The sequence below is a fragment of the Tigriopus californicus genome, chromosome 12 (genome assembly GCF_007210705.1).
Source record: "Tigriopus californicus strain San Diego chromosome 12, Tcal_SD_v2.1, whole genome shotgun sequence".
Lineage (NCBI taxonomy): Eukaryota > Metazoa > Arthropoda > Copepoda > Harpacticoida > Harpacticidae > Tigriopus > Tigriopus californicus.
Genome location: NC_081451.1, coordinates 10,039,560 through 10,053,649, shown reverse-complemented (window position 1 = coordinate 10,053,649; position 14,090 = coordinate 10,039,560). Strand labels below are relative to the sequence as shown.

Sequence of the window (14,090 nt, the reverse complement as noted above, 5' to 3'; positions counted from 1 at the left end):
GCTCCGCATTAAGCCGTTAAGGAAGAACAATTGAGGCCGGTTTTTGGTATTTGCGGGGCAGTACAATCTATGCGCAGTCTGCTTTTCAGATTGCCAACCATGTCACTTCATTCTTTGACAGACAAGAGCGGATCAACATTTCAACATTTCACTCCTCAAACACCATGAATTTCCGAACTTGTTTGGTTTTCCTCGCACTTATCTGTGTCCAAGCCAGAGAGAATAATGTGACAAAGAGCTCAAGAAAGGCAAAATGTAGGCTCACATTTCTGGTAAGTAAATATTGTCTGATTTCAATCTATAATTTGGATTTGTTCTTTTAGTGTTCTCACTTTTTAATGTGGTCAGATTTGATAACGGCGTGTGCTCAGGTTTGGCCACAACTGGAGGGTAAGAAATGTTGATTAGTATTTTTATGTCACTCTTCTTAGTCCAGCCCGTTAACTGATCTATCATTTATCATCTTGACATTGTTTGGAGAGTTAAGGAAAAACTAGGCCACTCTTTTGGAAACCTGGTAACTAGAGACAAGAGTCGAAATTGATGAATTTTGGCCCCAATTTGCTTTTTTACCTAAAGGTAAAATCTGTGAAATATTAAAATTAAATAAAAAAAGAGGGAAAACTTGAAGCAAAGAATGATGTCTTTTTCTAAGTGAGGGATGTTCGTAGGTCAAAATTTTGATAGTTTAAAGAAATGAAGTGGGAAAAAGAGTAATAATGAGAGCACAAGGGGGTTGGTTGATGAAGCCCTTGAATCCAGACCTGAAGTGATAAAGACCCTTGTATTAAAAGATGGGAGACCTTTTCGGGCAAGTTTGGGGTTGGTTAGGTTAGGATCAGAAGAGCAAAATGTTCTTTTTCTTGTTATTTGCTCTCTGTCCGTCCTCTTGATTTGAAGGCTAAGAGAGGGGTTGTTTCAACCGATTTTAAAACCAGGGTGTGAGTGTTTAAACACTTAAAGACATGGTTCTGCGTCTAATCTTGTTTTGAAACTTACTCAACCCCTAAACCTTCACACATTAAATTCATTCCGCTTGCCTTTGACGCTCCTGTTAACAATTGCAATTACAAGGCGACCAGGATTAAGCGGGACAGTACACTATTTTATGCCTGATTTATATGCTTTAAACCTGCACCATTAGATATTACTGGCTTTGGATTGATGGAACATCTGTTGAAAACCTTTGGTACAAGTGTAAATATGTGTGATCAAAATAAGTCCCAGAACGTGGATCTAAAAAAAGTCTCATCTAGTATACTTTTAGTCACATTGTAAATCTATTTCAAGGTACAAAAGGTATCTGATACTGTACGTTTTCAAGATCATCCATGAGCTTTGTCCCAACCCTGATTTTAGGGTTAATATTGTACCGGCCATACGGACTTGGAGAGCATCTTCAAGCCACAAGAATCCAGGCTACTTAAAACAATGAAGTCGTCCTCTATGCTTTCTTGGAATTCTTCATTGTACAATTTGCTGCCGTGCCCTGAAGTATTCGCAAGGAAATGTATTGTAGGTGTTGATCCAGTAGCATATTTTATGTCAACCTTTTTTTTAACAAACTTCCTGATCAACCCTAAATGCAAGGGCTTGCCAGATTTGTCAATTTTTATTCGTTGTTGGATCATATATATGAATTCAAATATAACAATTATTTTTATTTTAAAAGCACTCGGGATTCCTTTCCTTGTAGCGGTTTGATTTAAAAAACCTAATTCAAGGGAACATTATGAAAATATCTCAAATGGGTTGGTATGATTTTGTTTAACTTACAAGTTAAACCATCTATCTTGGTTACCATCCTTTGACAACCCAAGAGACAACTCTTTTCCTAAGGAACGACACTTTCATGAAATAAATTTTGATCAATGTCCTTGCAACTTGGCCAACAATGATGCAGAATTATGATTTGCTACCCTGATCTAACGATACTTCCATTTTAAGCGCTTTTTGCCCCCATCTTACTTTTTTGCAAATTGAATGGTTCGAAACGTTCAAAATATGATCCTCTTATTTCTTAACTGTAGAGTGTTCCCAAAGCCACTTGTCCCATTTCCTTTTCTTTCAGAGCCGGAACAACCGGAACTTGTTTTTCCGCTTCGGAATGCGTGTCCCTGCAAGGATCATCAATTGGATCGTGTGCTGCTGGGTAGATATGATTCATTCATCCAAACCTGTTGTGCGAACAATCCCTTTGAATGCTAGTTTCATCTCAGAGTGTCTCTTTTAGGTTTGGAGTCTGTTGTAGGTTCGTTATTAGCTCCTCTACTGGTGGAACTGTGACCCAAAATGGAACGAGCATTCAAGCTCCAATGAATCAAGGCGCTTTGACCGATGGAATGTCGATCTCGTATCAAGTCAATCGACAAAGTTCTGGTGAGTTGTCTTTTTTAAGGTCTTAATTTTGGCGAGTGACGGTATTCCAAATCTTCAATTCGATCTAATTCAATGAATATATTTTGACCTGGTTTACAGGATAGGTCTTGAAAAAATTGTGCATAAAACATTAACACTTTTCAGCAAAATGATACCCAAACAAGAAATGAAGATTGGGGTTTATGATTTGCATTTGTGTCAATTGTATTATTTTTTTGTAGATGTGTGCTTTCTTCGGTTGGATTTTGAAACCTTTAACATTTTGGGTCCTATGGATACCAATGAAGTTATGGGTGGCGCTTGTGTGGACACTTTTACGGCCACTACAGTAAGTCTCTTAGTTTTGCAAATCAAGGAACAAAGGGAACCAAGCTCTTAAGAGCACACAGTATTTTTCCTGATTAAAAAGAGCTAAAACATACTTTGAGGCACTCTTAAGGTAAATCAACGACACATTATTATATTAGATTATTATGTTACTCATGTGTCTTTGGTATGGGACAAAGTAAGATTTTTTTTCTCTTCGCAATTAGGCCAAAGCAAACTGGCAATTGGTCTTCCTTTCGCTCGTCTTCCGTTTTATTTCCTCTCGTCTATGTTCCTCATTTTTAATGCGTAAAAGTATTTATAGACTGAACAATGCTCGAAGGGTGATGTATAAATTCATTTTTTACGATTGCCGTGGCTAACCCATACACATCCAACCTTAAATTCTAAACACATTGATCTAAAAACCTGGTTTTTTTTTTTAAATTTTAGGGCACAGGGATGGAAACGATTTGCGGTTTGAACACTGGGGAACATAGTAAGACAACCAATTTTTATAATTGACATCTTTGCACTCATAAACTCTTTCATGAGACAGATCCAAAATTCGCAAAGCCACTAAAAGTCTGATTTACCAAGGGAAAAGTGCAGTAGTTACGGAAAAGCAGTGTAAATTTCTTTGTTAGAAACTCACAAAAGAACACGAAAAGGCTACGTGATATTTTTGGAATCATTGAGGTATCTTCATGGTCTTTAATAAAAAGTGTTATCATATTTTGATCATTGTAATTAATATTTGAAATTAAAACCTTTCCATAAATCTCATCACTTGTAAATCTTTACTTTTGTAAAAAAAAATCAAACAAAAGGCAGCAAGAATAATCTCCATGAAGAAATCTTTTATTTTATGATTACAAACTCTAAAGTTTCGGGAATGGTTGAAGTCGACGAAATTAGTTTGGAATTGTCCCAAAATTCAAAGGAAAAGAAATGAGAAATCATTGAAATATACTCAAAGATTGAAAGGTCAAAGAAAAGGGATTGGAACATGCAACCCTACTTTTTAAGTTGGCTTTTGACACTTCTAGTGGGTGACTTGGATTTGACTTGTTAATTGATCTACCAATTGTTATTTACCCCCTAAGAAACAATATATGAGCAAACAAACATTTGGCTGGATGACGTTTTCCAGTTAGGGATATTCAAATCATGTCAAACGGCCTCTATATTTCATTTCTAATTTGATACTGTCAATTTTAGAACAATTAAGGTCAGGAAGAATGTGTGGACCAAAAACTCATTTTGTATTTATAAGTTACAAAGGCAACAAGAAACAGCTTTTTTATTACGCAACACTTCCGTCAACAAAACGCAGCCCTCTTCAGTTTCTATTGTAGATATCTTACCCAAACATGAGTTCTAGTATTCTACAGGGAAGCAAATTTTCTTTGTTGTGTTTTAGTTTTTGTCGAATTTGGTTCGAATTTCCTTTCAACGTTTCAATTCACATTTGGAAATACCCCAGGTGGAACAAATGCAGTAAGAGATTGGGACATTAAGGTGGATCAAATTCCTTGCACTGGACCAACTAGGTATGGATACATTTGATGAAGACGACTGAAAAGTATAACAAGTCAATACGTTTATTGTGTACTTCCCCGGAACTTTTTCAGCCCCAGAGATGGTTGCCTTCAGTATCACTTGACAAACTCCGGAATGATCAAAACTTTCAATTTTGACGGGACAACTGGCCATTTGGCAAATCAAAGGTTTGATTCTACAACTATTAGAGTGCATAAATTCATGTTTTAATCAAATATCTAGACGGAACTCATTGTTGATGGAGTTTACAAAAGTAAGTACCAAAAATAGGCTGCAAACCAAGGGCAGAAATCACTGTCGAAGGACGCCTTTGATCATCGTATTTGATTGGCAAGATTGAATCCATTTATTTAATCATTTCAGGTATAGTGCATGCATCAGACAAAATGAAGGCTTTTGTTGCGTCGAATACCAAGTTTGTCCGCCCCCAATTATGAATCCTTTTGTAATCGATGATGCCGTTAATCTCTTGGAGGAAAACAATTGTGGTATTACTACAAATGACAAAGATTTTGTGATCATCGCAGGTAAATCAAACTCAACACCACTTTTGAGTATCCTTTACATGGTTTTTCGGCTTTCAATGGTTATGTGATTCAAGGAAACAAAATGAACGGCCAAAATACATATTCACCAATTTTGAACAGTGTCTGGTCAAAGGTGAAGAAATTTCGATTTTAAGTTGAAAATCGTCTTGATCAGTTTTGGACAAGGCAGCTTTTACAACAGTGGTAGCGCAGCTTTATTGGCCTCCGTTTACTCATTATTGACTCTATATTTAGGTGTTTTAAGCAGCCGACGGTTAAAAACTCATTGTCATTTTTTGGTAGGTCATTGTCCTAATTTTCATTACAATGCAATCAATAAAAGACTAAGATACAAGTTACCAAATAAGACAAAAAACCGGTCCACTGATTTTGAAAAAAAAAAACATGTGTAAAAATGGGAAGCTTTAAAATGGCAAAACTAAGTCCAAGCATGTACGTTTTATGTTTGTTAATCAGAAAATATATGGCTTTCATCTAAATGCACTTTTAATTGAATAGTTTTCTTCAATTGGTATATGACCGTATATGACCTGGAACTGTATTTCAATCCCTTAACAGGGAGCTATCAAGCCTCAAAAGTTCTAGGACCTCCCCAAATAGCTGTGATGACGTCATCTCCTTTGTCTGCTTCAAAGTTCCACATGATCATTACGGCTTTCAAAATAATGTAAATAGGATTGGCAAAAAGTGCAATAAAGAGGCAAATGATTCTGCAAATAATGCAAACAGTCTCAGTTCAATCTGTTCTTTTGAAAAGAGCCAATAACAAAATAATGGAACAGCAAAATACCATGATCAGCTAAAATTCAAAAGCACATCAAATAAAGGGTGCAAAACTTTTCTTTAAAGACACTCTACTCTACCAAATCATTATAGCAGGCCTTATTTCTTACTTAAAGTGCCCTACGCAGCCAAAGCCAAAAAGATTAAGGCCTACTAGGTTGCTAAGTAAACTCTTAATTCAGTATGTGCTTTGACCGAAAGCAACTGCGTCATGGCCAGACATTTGTGCTTAAGTCATATGTCAAGAGTGTTGTGCTTGCACGTAAGGATACCATAGGAATGGAAATAAATCGTTCTTTCACTAAATACTTTGGCCATGTAAAGTTTTTGGAACAATTTGTCTTTGAAAGCTAATGAGACATAATCTTGAATCATTATGGTGTCCAAAAAGTAAGATAATACCACTCATTATTATTATTATTATTATTATTATATTATTATTATTAATGAATTCATTAGCAACAAAAAGGCAAACATCAGGAAATGGTCGAATGTATTTTACTTTCTTATTATTATTAATTTCATCATCTTTTCAAGAAAAATGGTGAAAATTTCAGAAACATGGAAAATAAACAAAATAATGCAAATATGTTGGAAAAAGTGAAATATAATGTATTTGCATTTTTTGAACAGCCCTGATGATCGTCTATGTTAGAGGTGATAATCGTCTATGATTGCCTTCCAGGAGCATCGGCTACATGTTCAATGGAACCTGGCACTCTTCTAAGAAGCAAGTTTTGTGGATCTACATTTAACTTTTTAGCAAGCGCCCCAGAGAGCGCTCCCGTTTGTGGTAAGTGTGTTCTTTGGGAGTGGGGATTTTACAAGCTACCTTTATTGTTTTGAGGTTTTCATGCAGCAAAGTGGTTTCTTCTCAAATTCCTAGTCGCAAACAAAAAACATTAAAATGGCAATGATTTTCATCAAAAAATCAAAGAAAAAAGCTTCAGCAAAAACCCCCTCTGACTTTTTTTACCCCCTTTGCATAACTCCATATTATTAGGTTACTTATTTCATCTTGTTTCCATGACTTCTGTTCATCACGGACGATATTGACCCCATTTTAATATCTTCATGACGTTTCCCTCTCTCTCTGAGAAGTTTGTTATAGGGACTGCTTGTTTCATAATGAGACATCTCGCGGCGAAAAAAGGAAAGACAGCGTTAGTAAACCCTCTGCAAACGTTTGTTCTTGCGTCGTTGCAAAGAAAGAGAATTAACAACCCTAGACAACAATTGATGTTAATGCGTTAACAGTGCTGTTTTCCAACTCTGCAAGCTCTATCTTGAACAAGTTATCAATCAAGAAATGGTGGCAAATTTGAATGAGACATTCAGCAACATCAAAAATCCAAGAAGAACTGGATTATTGATACCATCAAATAAATAATCACAGAAGGATGTTACTAGAGTTGTTTTCCTTCAAATGATATCACATTAGTAATGGCATGCTGGGAAACCATTAGCTAGCCCCAAAGCATCACCGTGATTATTCTCACATCAAAGTAAGGCAATCTTTTGGATTGATAATAACTTATTACTTGGAAATTAACTATTGCCTTTACTTTCCAAGCTTTTTGGTACCCTTCATTTAATTTTGATAATCATTGATCCCATTACTCCTATTGGGATTCAGCGCCCTTACGTCACAAAATGCGAGCGAAATGTAAACAAGGTCTGTCATTGGTTGAAAGTGCGGGTAAGCAAAGTCGAAGGAGCAATAGGAGCAATCCCTATCAAAGTAACAGGGCGGGAAATTCAAACTGATCAAAAATCGTCATTTTCGAAGTCAAAGTTTCACATGTTCCGGTCATTAGTTTTGTCCAAAAATGTTACTACAACACGACATTTTTGTAGCCGTTTCAGAATCAACCACAATTAGAATCCTTTTTGCATCATAGTCTGGGCTAGAAGGAAAAAACCTTCAGACCAGTACCTAAATCTCAAGCTAATGTCGGCAAATCCCTCATGTCCTGTAAACTTGATGATGGCCCTAATGCAAAAAAACTCCAAATTGCCCCTAAGCTAGATTTTACAAGAGATTGCCGCTTGTTTCATTGAATGATCATTTATCAAAAAAAAATTAGTGGCTAAGATTAATACAAAATGGAATGTTTTACCTAACATGACTTCACTAAAGAATTGGGCAAAAACAGAATTAGTCGCCCTTGGAAAATGATGAATTTTTCGAAACTGCTGACCTCCAATTGATGGTTCTATAGGGTGATAGGCTGCACCAACAATACAATAAAGGTTGTTTCTTGTATTGTTGTTTGAACAACTCATACATCAAGCTTAATTATAAAGAGTATGGGTTCAGAAGTTGGACTAGATTCCTTGGAAGAAAAAAAATCAACTCACTTATTTGTGTGGCGGCATTACTGTTAACTGCTAAATCAGAACTCTCATCATTAGAGACCCTGAAAACATTCAACTGCTTCTGGTGAAATATAGAAATAATGTTTTCATTAAAGCAGGCAAAATATTAAAAAAAAACAGGCCCAGTAATAAAGAAAATGAAAATATTTGATTCACAGATATCTAAAATTGCTATTGTTTTTTAATCAATAGCAAGTGCGAAATTTGAGACTCTGTACACAACTGAGTTTTTATGATTAATTTTCAATTGAGCCCAAACAGTGTTACAAAATGATCAAGCTTACAATAATGAATTTGTCAACTGTCAATAACTTACAGAAGTCAAATGGCCAGTTGTATTGAAGAGAGGCTATACTAAATGGATTATTTTCTTTGCACTCTTATTTTGGTGTACTTGTGTCACAAAATCTCAAATTCGATGTTGGAAACTTTACTAAGGCCAATATTACAACTTCTTAAAATACATCCTCCTCCCAAAGGTCTAAACTTCAAATGCCATGAACTAGTAACACTGTTTTATAAAAATTTTGATCGTTAGTTAGAAAAAGAGATGTTTTCATATTTGGCACTTTATCTTGCTTAAAAAAAGAAGCCAAGATTTGGATAAATGCAATGCTAAGTTAACTACATGAACGGTCTTGTTCATTAACATGTTAAGTTCAAGACTGGAGCCAAAAAAACTGCTCCACTGGAGGCAGGGCTGAATTTCCACAGGAAAAACGAACGTAACAAATGACTCATTGAAGTATTGAAGTGCAACATAATTACCAAGATGCATTATAAATGTTCTTTGGTATAAAAATTTGACAGAAAAATGTCCAATTTTAGAATTATTAGACACCGAAACTGTTATTTTTTCGGAAATTTGGTCAAAACAACCTGAATGTTTAAAAATGCCCCAAAATGACAAGATATTTAAACTGCACGCCACAAAAGTCTCTACTCATCACTCTTATTTTACAATCTCGCATAAACTCAAATCATTCATAAGAAGTTTAATCACTTTTGTTTGTATCTGTCTTCACATAATTTCAAAAGTTTTGAATAAAGCAAAAAAAAAGTAATGGTTCTTCCTTACTAACGCTCTTTTTTTCCTTTTTTGGCCGCTAGAGTTTGTTAACTCCTACCTCGCAGTCCCTATTAGAGAAATACTTTGCTCATTTCAGATTGCTCTCCTCCTTTCGGGGTTGGTTTTATCACGGATGACGCTGCACCCGGCACTGCAACTAAAGTCCCTCAAGGTGAGAAGAATGGAAGCTAGAGTTTGGTCCCTAACAGCAATTGAAGCCTCAAGGTAGTCAGATACGGACGTTTGAGAGTGTGTCTAATGAAGAGTTTGACTTCACACTCACTCTTCATTCGAAAGGTTATTAGTCACTTATTACCATCGGGTTTGAGAAAAATGAGGCAGAAGCAAAGCCGATATAGTCAAGGCACTTGTGGACAGTTTGCCTTTTCATGCTCTCAAGTTCGAAAACGAAAATTTTTCCTTTTTTATAAAATTCGTTGCCCCGCTCCAACTGCCTAACAACAAGCTATTAATCCACCTCCAAATCATCATCCCAATGCCCATCTTCGAAAGCTTATCAAGTAATACTTCGTGATCGACTTTGTCAAAGGCATTGGAAAGATCTAGAAAGATGGCATGAACCTCCTTCTCGTCCTCCATTGTCCTTGACACAGATTCGTCGAACTCTAGGAGATTGGTTGTACATAAGTCTGAAACCCAACGCCAAGAGCATCGAGGAACCGTTGATCTGTGGCACTTTGGCCAGAGTTTGTTGCCCAATCAAATAATGGATGTTTAATGGTTTAAATGACCCACAATTTCATAACCGTTGCTAACCGACCCAAGAAATGCATTGAGGGCGTCTTTATCTTCACAAGAAGGATTAGGAGAAGTATTTACACATGCTAATTAATAATCCTACTATTATCAATTGTATTAGTATTACTATAATATTATTGCCAGTCTCTCTTCTTTTGTTGACGATACGAAACTAGCTTCTAGTAAGAATGGCCATTATCCCAGTAGCTTGCTTCCATGACTCTTTCAGAGAATTTGAAAGCATCTGAAGCGTAGTATCGTCTTCAAATAGACATTTTACAAAGTCACTAATGTTTGCCAATGAAATCCACCTCTCTTCTTTCTCAGGCTCCTTCAATGTTGAAAGTGCTTCCTTCTAGTATTCGTAAAAAATACGTAGGCCTTATTGATCCAGTAGCCTCTCTCAAGTCAGGCTTGGACAAATTTTTAAGCTGCAGTGTTTGTGACTTGATTTATGAGCTTTAAAATGTGACCATGCGGTGTTAAAGTTGTCTTTGTTTTTTGACGCACGAAAATACGGCTTTGGTCTTGATTAGAGGGCAGATTTGAAAGTTCTTGGCATAAAAATGAATTCTTCACATAATTTGATGTTTTAGAATAAAAACCACTTTGTCATGATATTTTGTTCAAATGCCATTTTTCCTTGACTTTGACTTGAAAACCAGTCTCACCGCCATAGCACGTTCGTATGAGATAAAGTAAATTTAATTGAGCTCATTACTTTCAGATATATAGAATCAGAAAGATTAGAAAGAAAAGCAAGATTTTTCTACATTCATTAAAATTTCATAATGCAGGTCAATATCGGGAAAAAAGGAATTAAACAGCGCCTCCATTACTTTTTCTGTTACAAGTTTTAGGCATTTATCATCAAGAAATAAGTGAAAAAAATAACGACTTAGGTTGTAAATGAGCATCCCTTACATCCATCAGTGCAAGGTCAAAATGAATGAACATAGGCAGCTAAATCGGCTTCTATAGGTATATTTGGGACGCAAAATATTTATGAAATTTCAAACAAACCTTGAAAACAATTCTTATTGAATGCATTTTGGCTTATGCATCTTTACGCTTGCTTTAAACAACTCATTATTCTTTCTTGACCGACAATGTTATGCCTTTTTTTAAATAAAAATCAGAAAGACTCCCTGCACTTTATCAGGCAACGGCAAGTATAGTTCAGTCTTGCGATCATAACTACAAATCCGTAACAGCAGTTCTAATACCCTGGAAGATGAGGCCCAAGGAACATGAGACGGTCCTTACGGTCTCTAGTTAGCTCCTTTGGGTGTCACAGAGAACAAACACCCTATTTATATTTAATAATATTTTGGATGTCGTTGACTGAATCAAAGTTGCTTTATTAACAAGGTTGTTCAGTTTTGTCTCCTTTCTCTATAAAGAGTGACAAAAAAGGCAGGAAGTTTGAATTTCAAATGTCATTAGATGCTAAAAAAGGTTTCACTGTTACTTCCTCACACTAACTCTGTTCCACTCACGTCAAACTAGAGTTGCCATTTGCTCAAACCTATCTTTGTACGGTGCATAGGTATCTGCTGGAGCCTTTGCTACCCAAGTTCAATGGCAATCTCTAAAGTTGATTAACCTCTCATAAATCAGTTTGTAAATCTGATTAATCGACTTTTTATTCTGAATTGCACTCGCTTGATGAGATCCAGAAAGCGACGGAACTTTCTTTCAATTTTCTGCATTGCATCAATATAACCGTTCATTTCATTCTCTTTTCAGGTGTTTGCCTCACATTTCGACAAATCCCATGTTAACACCAACGTTGTTTGATAGTTTATCTCATATTGTATATGAACCGTTTTCACACCATAGAATCAAAGTATAAGCTGACAAAATAAACTGAAATTAATTTTTATGCATTTAGGTTATTCTTTTTTGTGAACTTCCCTACCGCTACTGGGATTCTAATCCCAGCAATTCAAGACGAGAAATTTATTAATTTTACTTAACTTTTAATTGTACATATTCTTTGATCGACCAACGAATTGGAGTTGGCTGATCTGGCCAATCCTTGAATATAAAGTTGATCAGGAATTTTAGTCAAAACTTGTCCAAGTCTGACTTAAATCCTGCTATTAGAGCAATGCCTACATAAGCCCTACGAATATTTGAGGGCAGCAAATTGAACAATGAAGGAAGAAGAGAGTTGGACTTCATTGTTTTGACTAGCCTGGATTCTCAAGGGCTTGAAGGTGCTCTCAAAACGCACATTAAACCTAAACAGTCAGTAGCATTGACCCTAAAACCTGGGTTGGGACAAGGCTCATGGATGCTTTTTTTGCTTCCCCCAGAGTTTTTCCGCAAAATTTGTCACCAGTTCTTAAAACTGATTCCCGTACATACGTCGCATCTAAAACCCAGACATTAAGATACATTTTATTATTTAGAAGGCTCTTCTTCAATGGGATTTAAGATGTTATATGAAACTGTGTGCGAATAGTTTCTGGAAAGAAAAAATGTCAAAAAATGAATATACCAATGCACACGCAATGTTTTGTGCCTATTTTACTGTACAAGAAGGCTTACAATAGTGGGATGTTTTGTTTTTCAAAAGTTGAGTTCCGTATATATAGCTCCATATAGCACATACCCTCCAATGGTACGCAAAATTCCACATTTGGCTTGCATACTAAATCGGGGATCTGATCACCTTCAAGTCATCACGCTAAGTGCAATCCGATACTGTTGAGATTAGTCCCTAAATGGTTTCTTTATGTCGGAAAGTGTTGCTAAATCTGACCCAGAAAAACAATTCGGTACCAATCTCAGCAACACTGAATTGGAAATAAGTTCGCAAACAAATTGATTGCCATCAGTAGATAGAACCGCATTTTTCTTAATACTGCCTGACAAACCTAATTTGTCTAATTTCGTGGTAAAGCCGTATTTCCGATAAATATTAGATGACATATTATGATGTTGACTGAGGATTAAAAGGTATATTTCACTTTTCACTTTCAAAGAAAATTGCAAAGGTTTAACGCTTCGGGCGAGTATTACAAATATAGAATGGGTTAAAAAAGTGAAGAGATAATTTTTTCAAAGCTCTATGCTTGAAAAAAGAAATTGAGGACGATATTGAGCACCTGCACTGATTGGTTGAAATATTTGGATCCTTAGAGGTACCCTTTAGCGGTGGAAGGAAGAAATATGAACCAACTTAAAAGAAAAGCTCGTAGCTGCTAATGCCTACACAAGAGCAAAAGATTGCAATACATGCTCCGCCATCAATTCCAAAAGCGATTCACCTTCAAATGTTCAAAAATTTAAAGTCTTATTAAAAGCTAAGGTAAGGTTTTGTTCAGGTGAATTTTTGATCCACTTGATGCAAACAAATTGTTTTTTTTTCTGATTTGACTCTCAACATGCGATTTATAGCACCTAGAAATATTCATTTGATTTTAAAGAGTTAGTAATACTCACTGTCTCACAATACTCCACTGTGCATTTCTAGTCGCCCTTGCGTATCCCGCGTATTTTAATTAATCTGACGATTGACTCGTCCAGATTCAAGATCCTTGGATTCGCGTCAATTCTTCCGTGCTCTAAAGACAATGAACTATCAACTTCAATCCTACTCTCATTACCCTAGTTCGGACCACACAAATACTGTTATGAGGTGTTCTATGATGGAGCAATTCCAGCGAGCGATGGCAAAATTCGACTTTGAACGAATTTCTGCCACTTTCTGCCACCATTTTCTGCCAGGTGGTCAAAAATAGCTTTTAATGGTTTCCCATCCAAGTTATATGCTGGTTGGCAAAAATCCACATTGAAGGAATTTCTACCACTGTCTGGCACCTGGTCAAAAATGGCTTTTAATGATTTCTCATCCCTGATTCCAGCTCCTTTGCCACTCGATCAGTTGACAACGATTTTTAGGGAAGGAAACTTAAAATTGACTACCTTTTCATGACACTCCCTTCAATGCGTGTATCCAGCCACGACGGTATCCGAGTCTCTGTGCGGTTGACTTGCAATAGGACCTGAAAATGTACTGAAATGTACACCTGAATGTACACCTTGCTATGGTGTTTTGAATTTGTCACTTGAGCTTTGAACTATTTAGTAAATTTACTATCATAGCAGGGCAAAGAATCTGCAACTAGTAAGTTCAGTAGCTTGGAACAACAAATACCTTTGAAATGCCATTTTCGGTTGACCACTAATTCAGGTCGCCTTTAAAGAACGGGCCTCAGCATCGAAAAAAATCGGTTGGTGCGATTTTCTACTTGACGGGAATTATTTTTTCACAGGTATAAGGGCCCTTACTT

At 36.2% G+C, this 14,090-nt stretch overlaps 1 protein-coding gene across 1 annotated transcript; it reads left to right on the top strand.

Annotated features, from left to right (window-relative positions):
• The first annotated feature begins 17 nt into the window (after positions 1-17).
• On the top strand, positions 18-11,675 carry LOC131892027 (uncharacterized). The gene is made up of 12 exons (XM_059241751.1): positions 18-255; positions 324-390; positions 2,072-2,152; positions 2,234-2,379; positions 2,601-2,707; positions 3,139-3,184; positions 4,109-4,238; positions 4,320-4,415; positions 4,612-4,775; positions 6,265-6,372; positions 9,125-9,199; positions 11,536-11,675. The coding sequence occupies exons 1-12, from the start codon at positions 165-167 to the stop codon at positions 11,568-11,570; spliced, it is 1,146 nt and encodes a 381-aa protein (XP_059097734.1). The 5' UTR covers positions 18-164; the 3' UTR covers positions 11,571-11,675.
• Positions 11,676-14,090: the final 2,415 nt, after the last annotated feature.

What these genes read in the sequence shown, in the direction of transcription:
- LOC131892027 (XM_059241751.1), top strand. Translation starts at nt 165, where the DNA reads ATGAATTTCCGAACTTGTTTGGTTTTCCTCGCACTTATCTGTGTCCAA. An exon ending in ATTGGATCGTGTGCTGCTGG is followed by an intron (nt 2,153 to 2,233) that starts GTAGATATGATT and finishes TGTCTCTTTTAG; the next exon opens with GTTTGGAGTCTGTTGTAGGT. An exon ending in TGCAACTAAAGTCCCTCAAG is followed by an intron (nt 9,200 to 11,535) that starts GTGAGAAGAATG and finishes TTCTCTTTTCAG; the next exon opens with GTGTTTGCCTCACATTTCGA.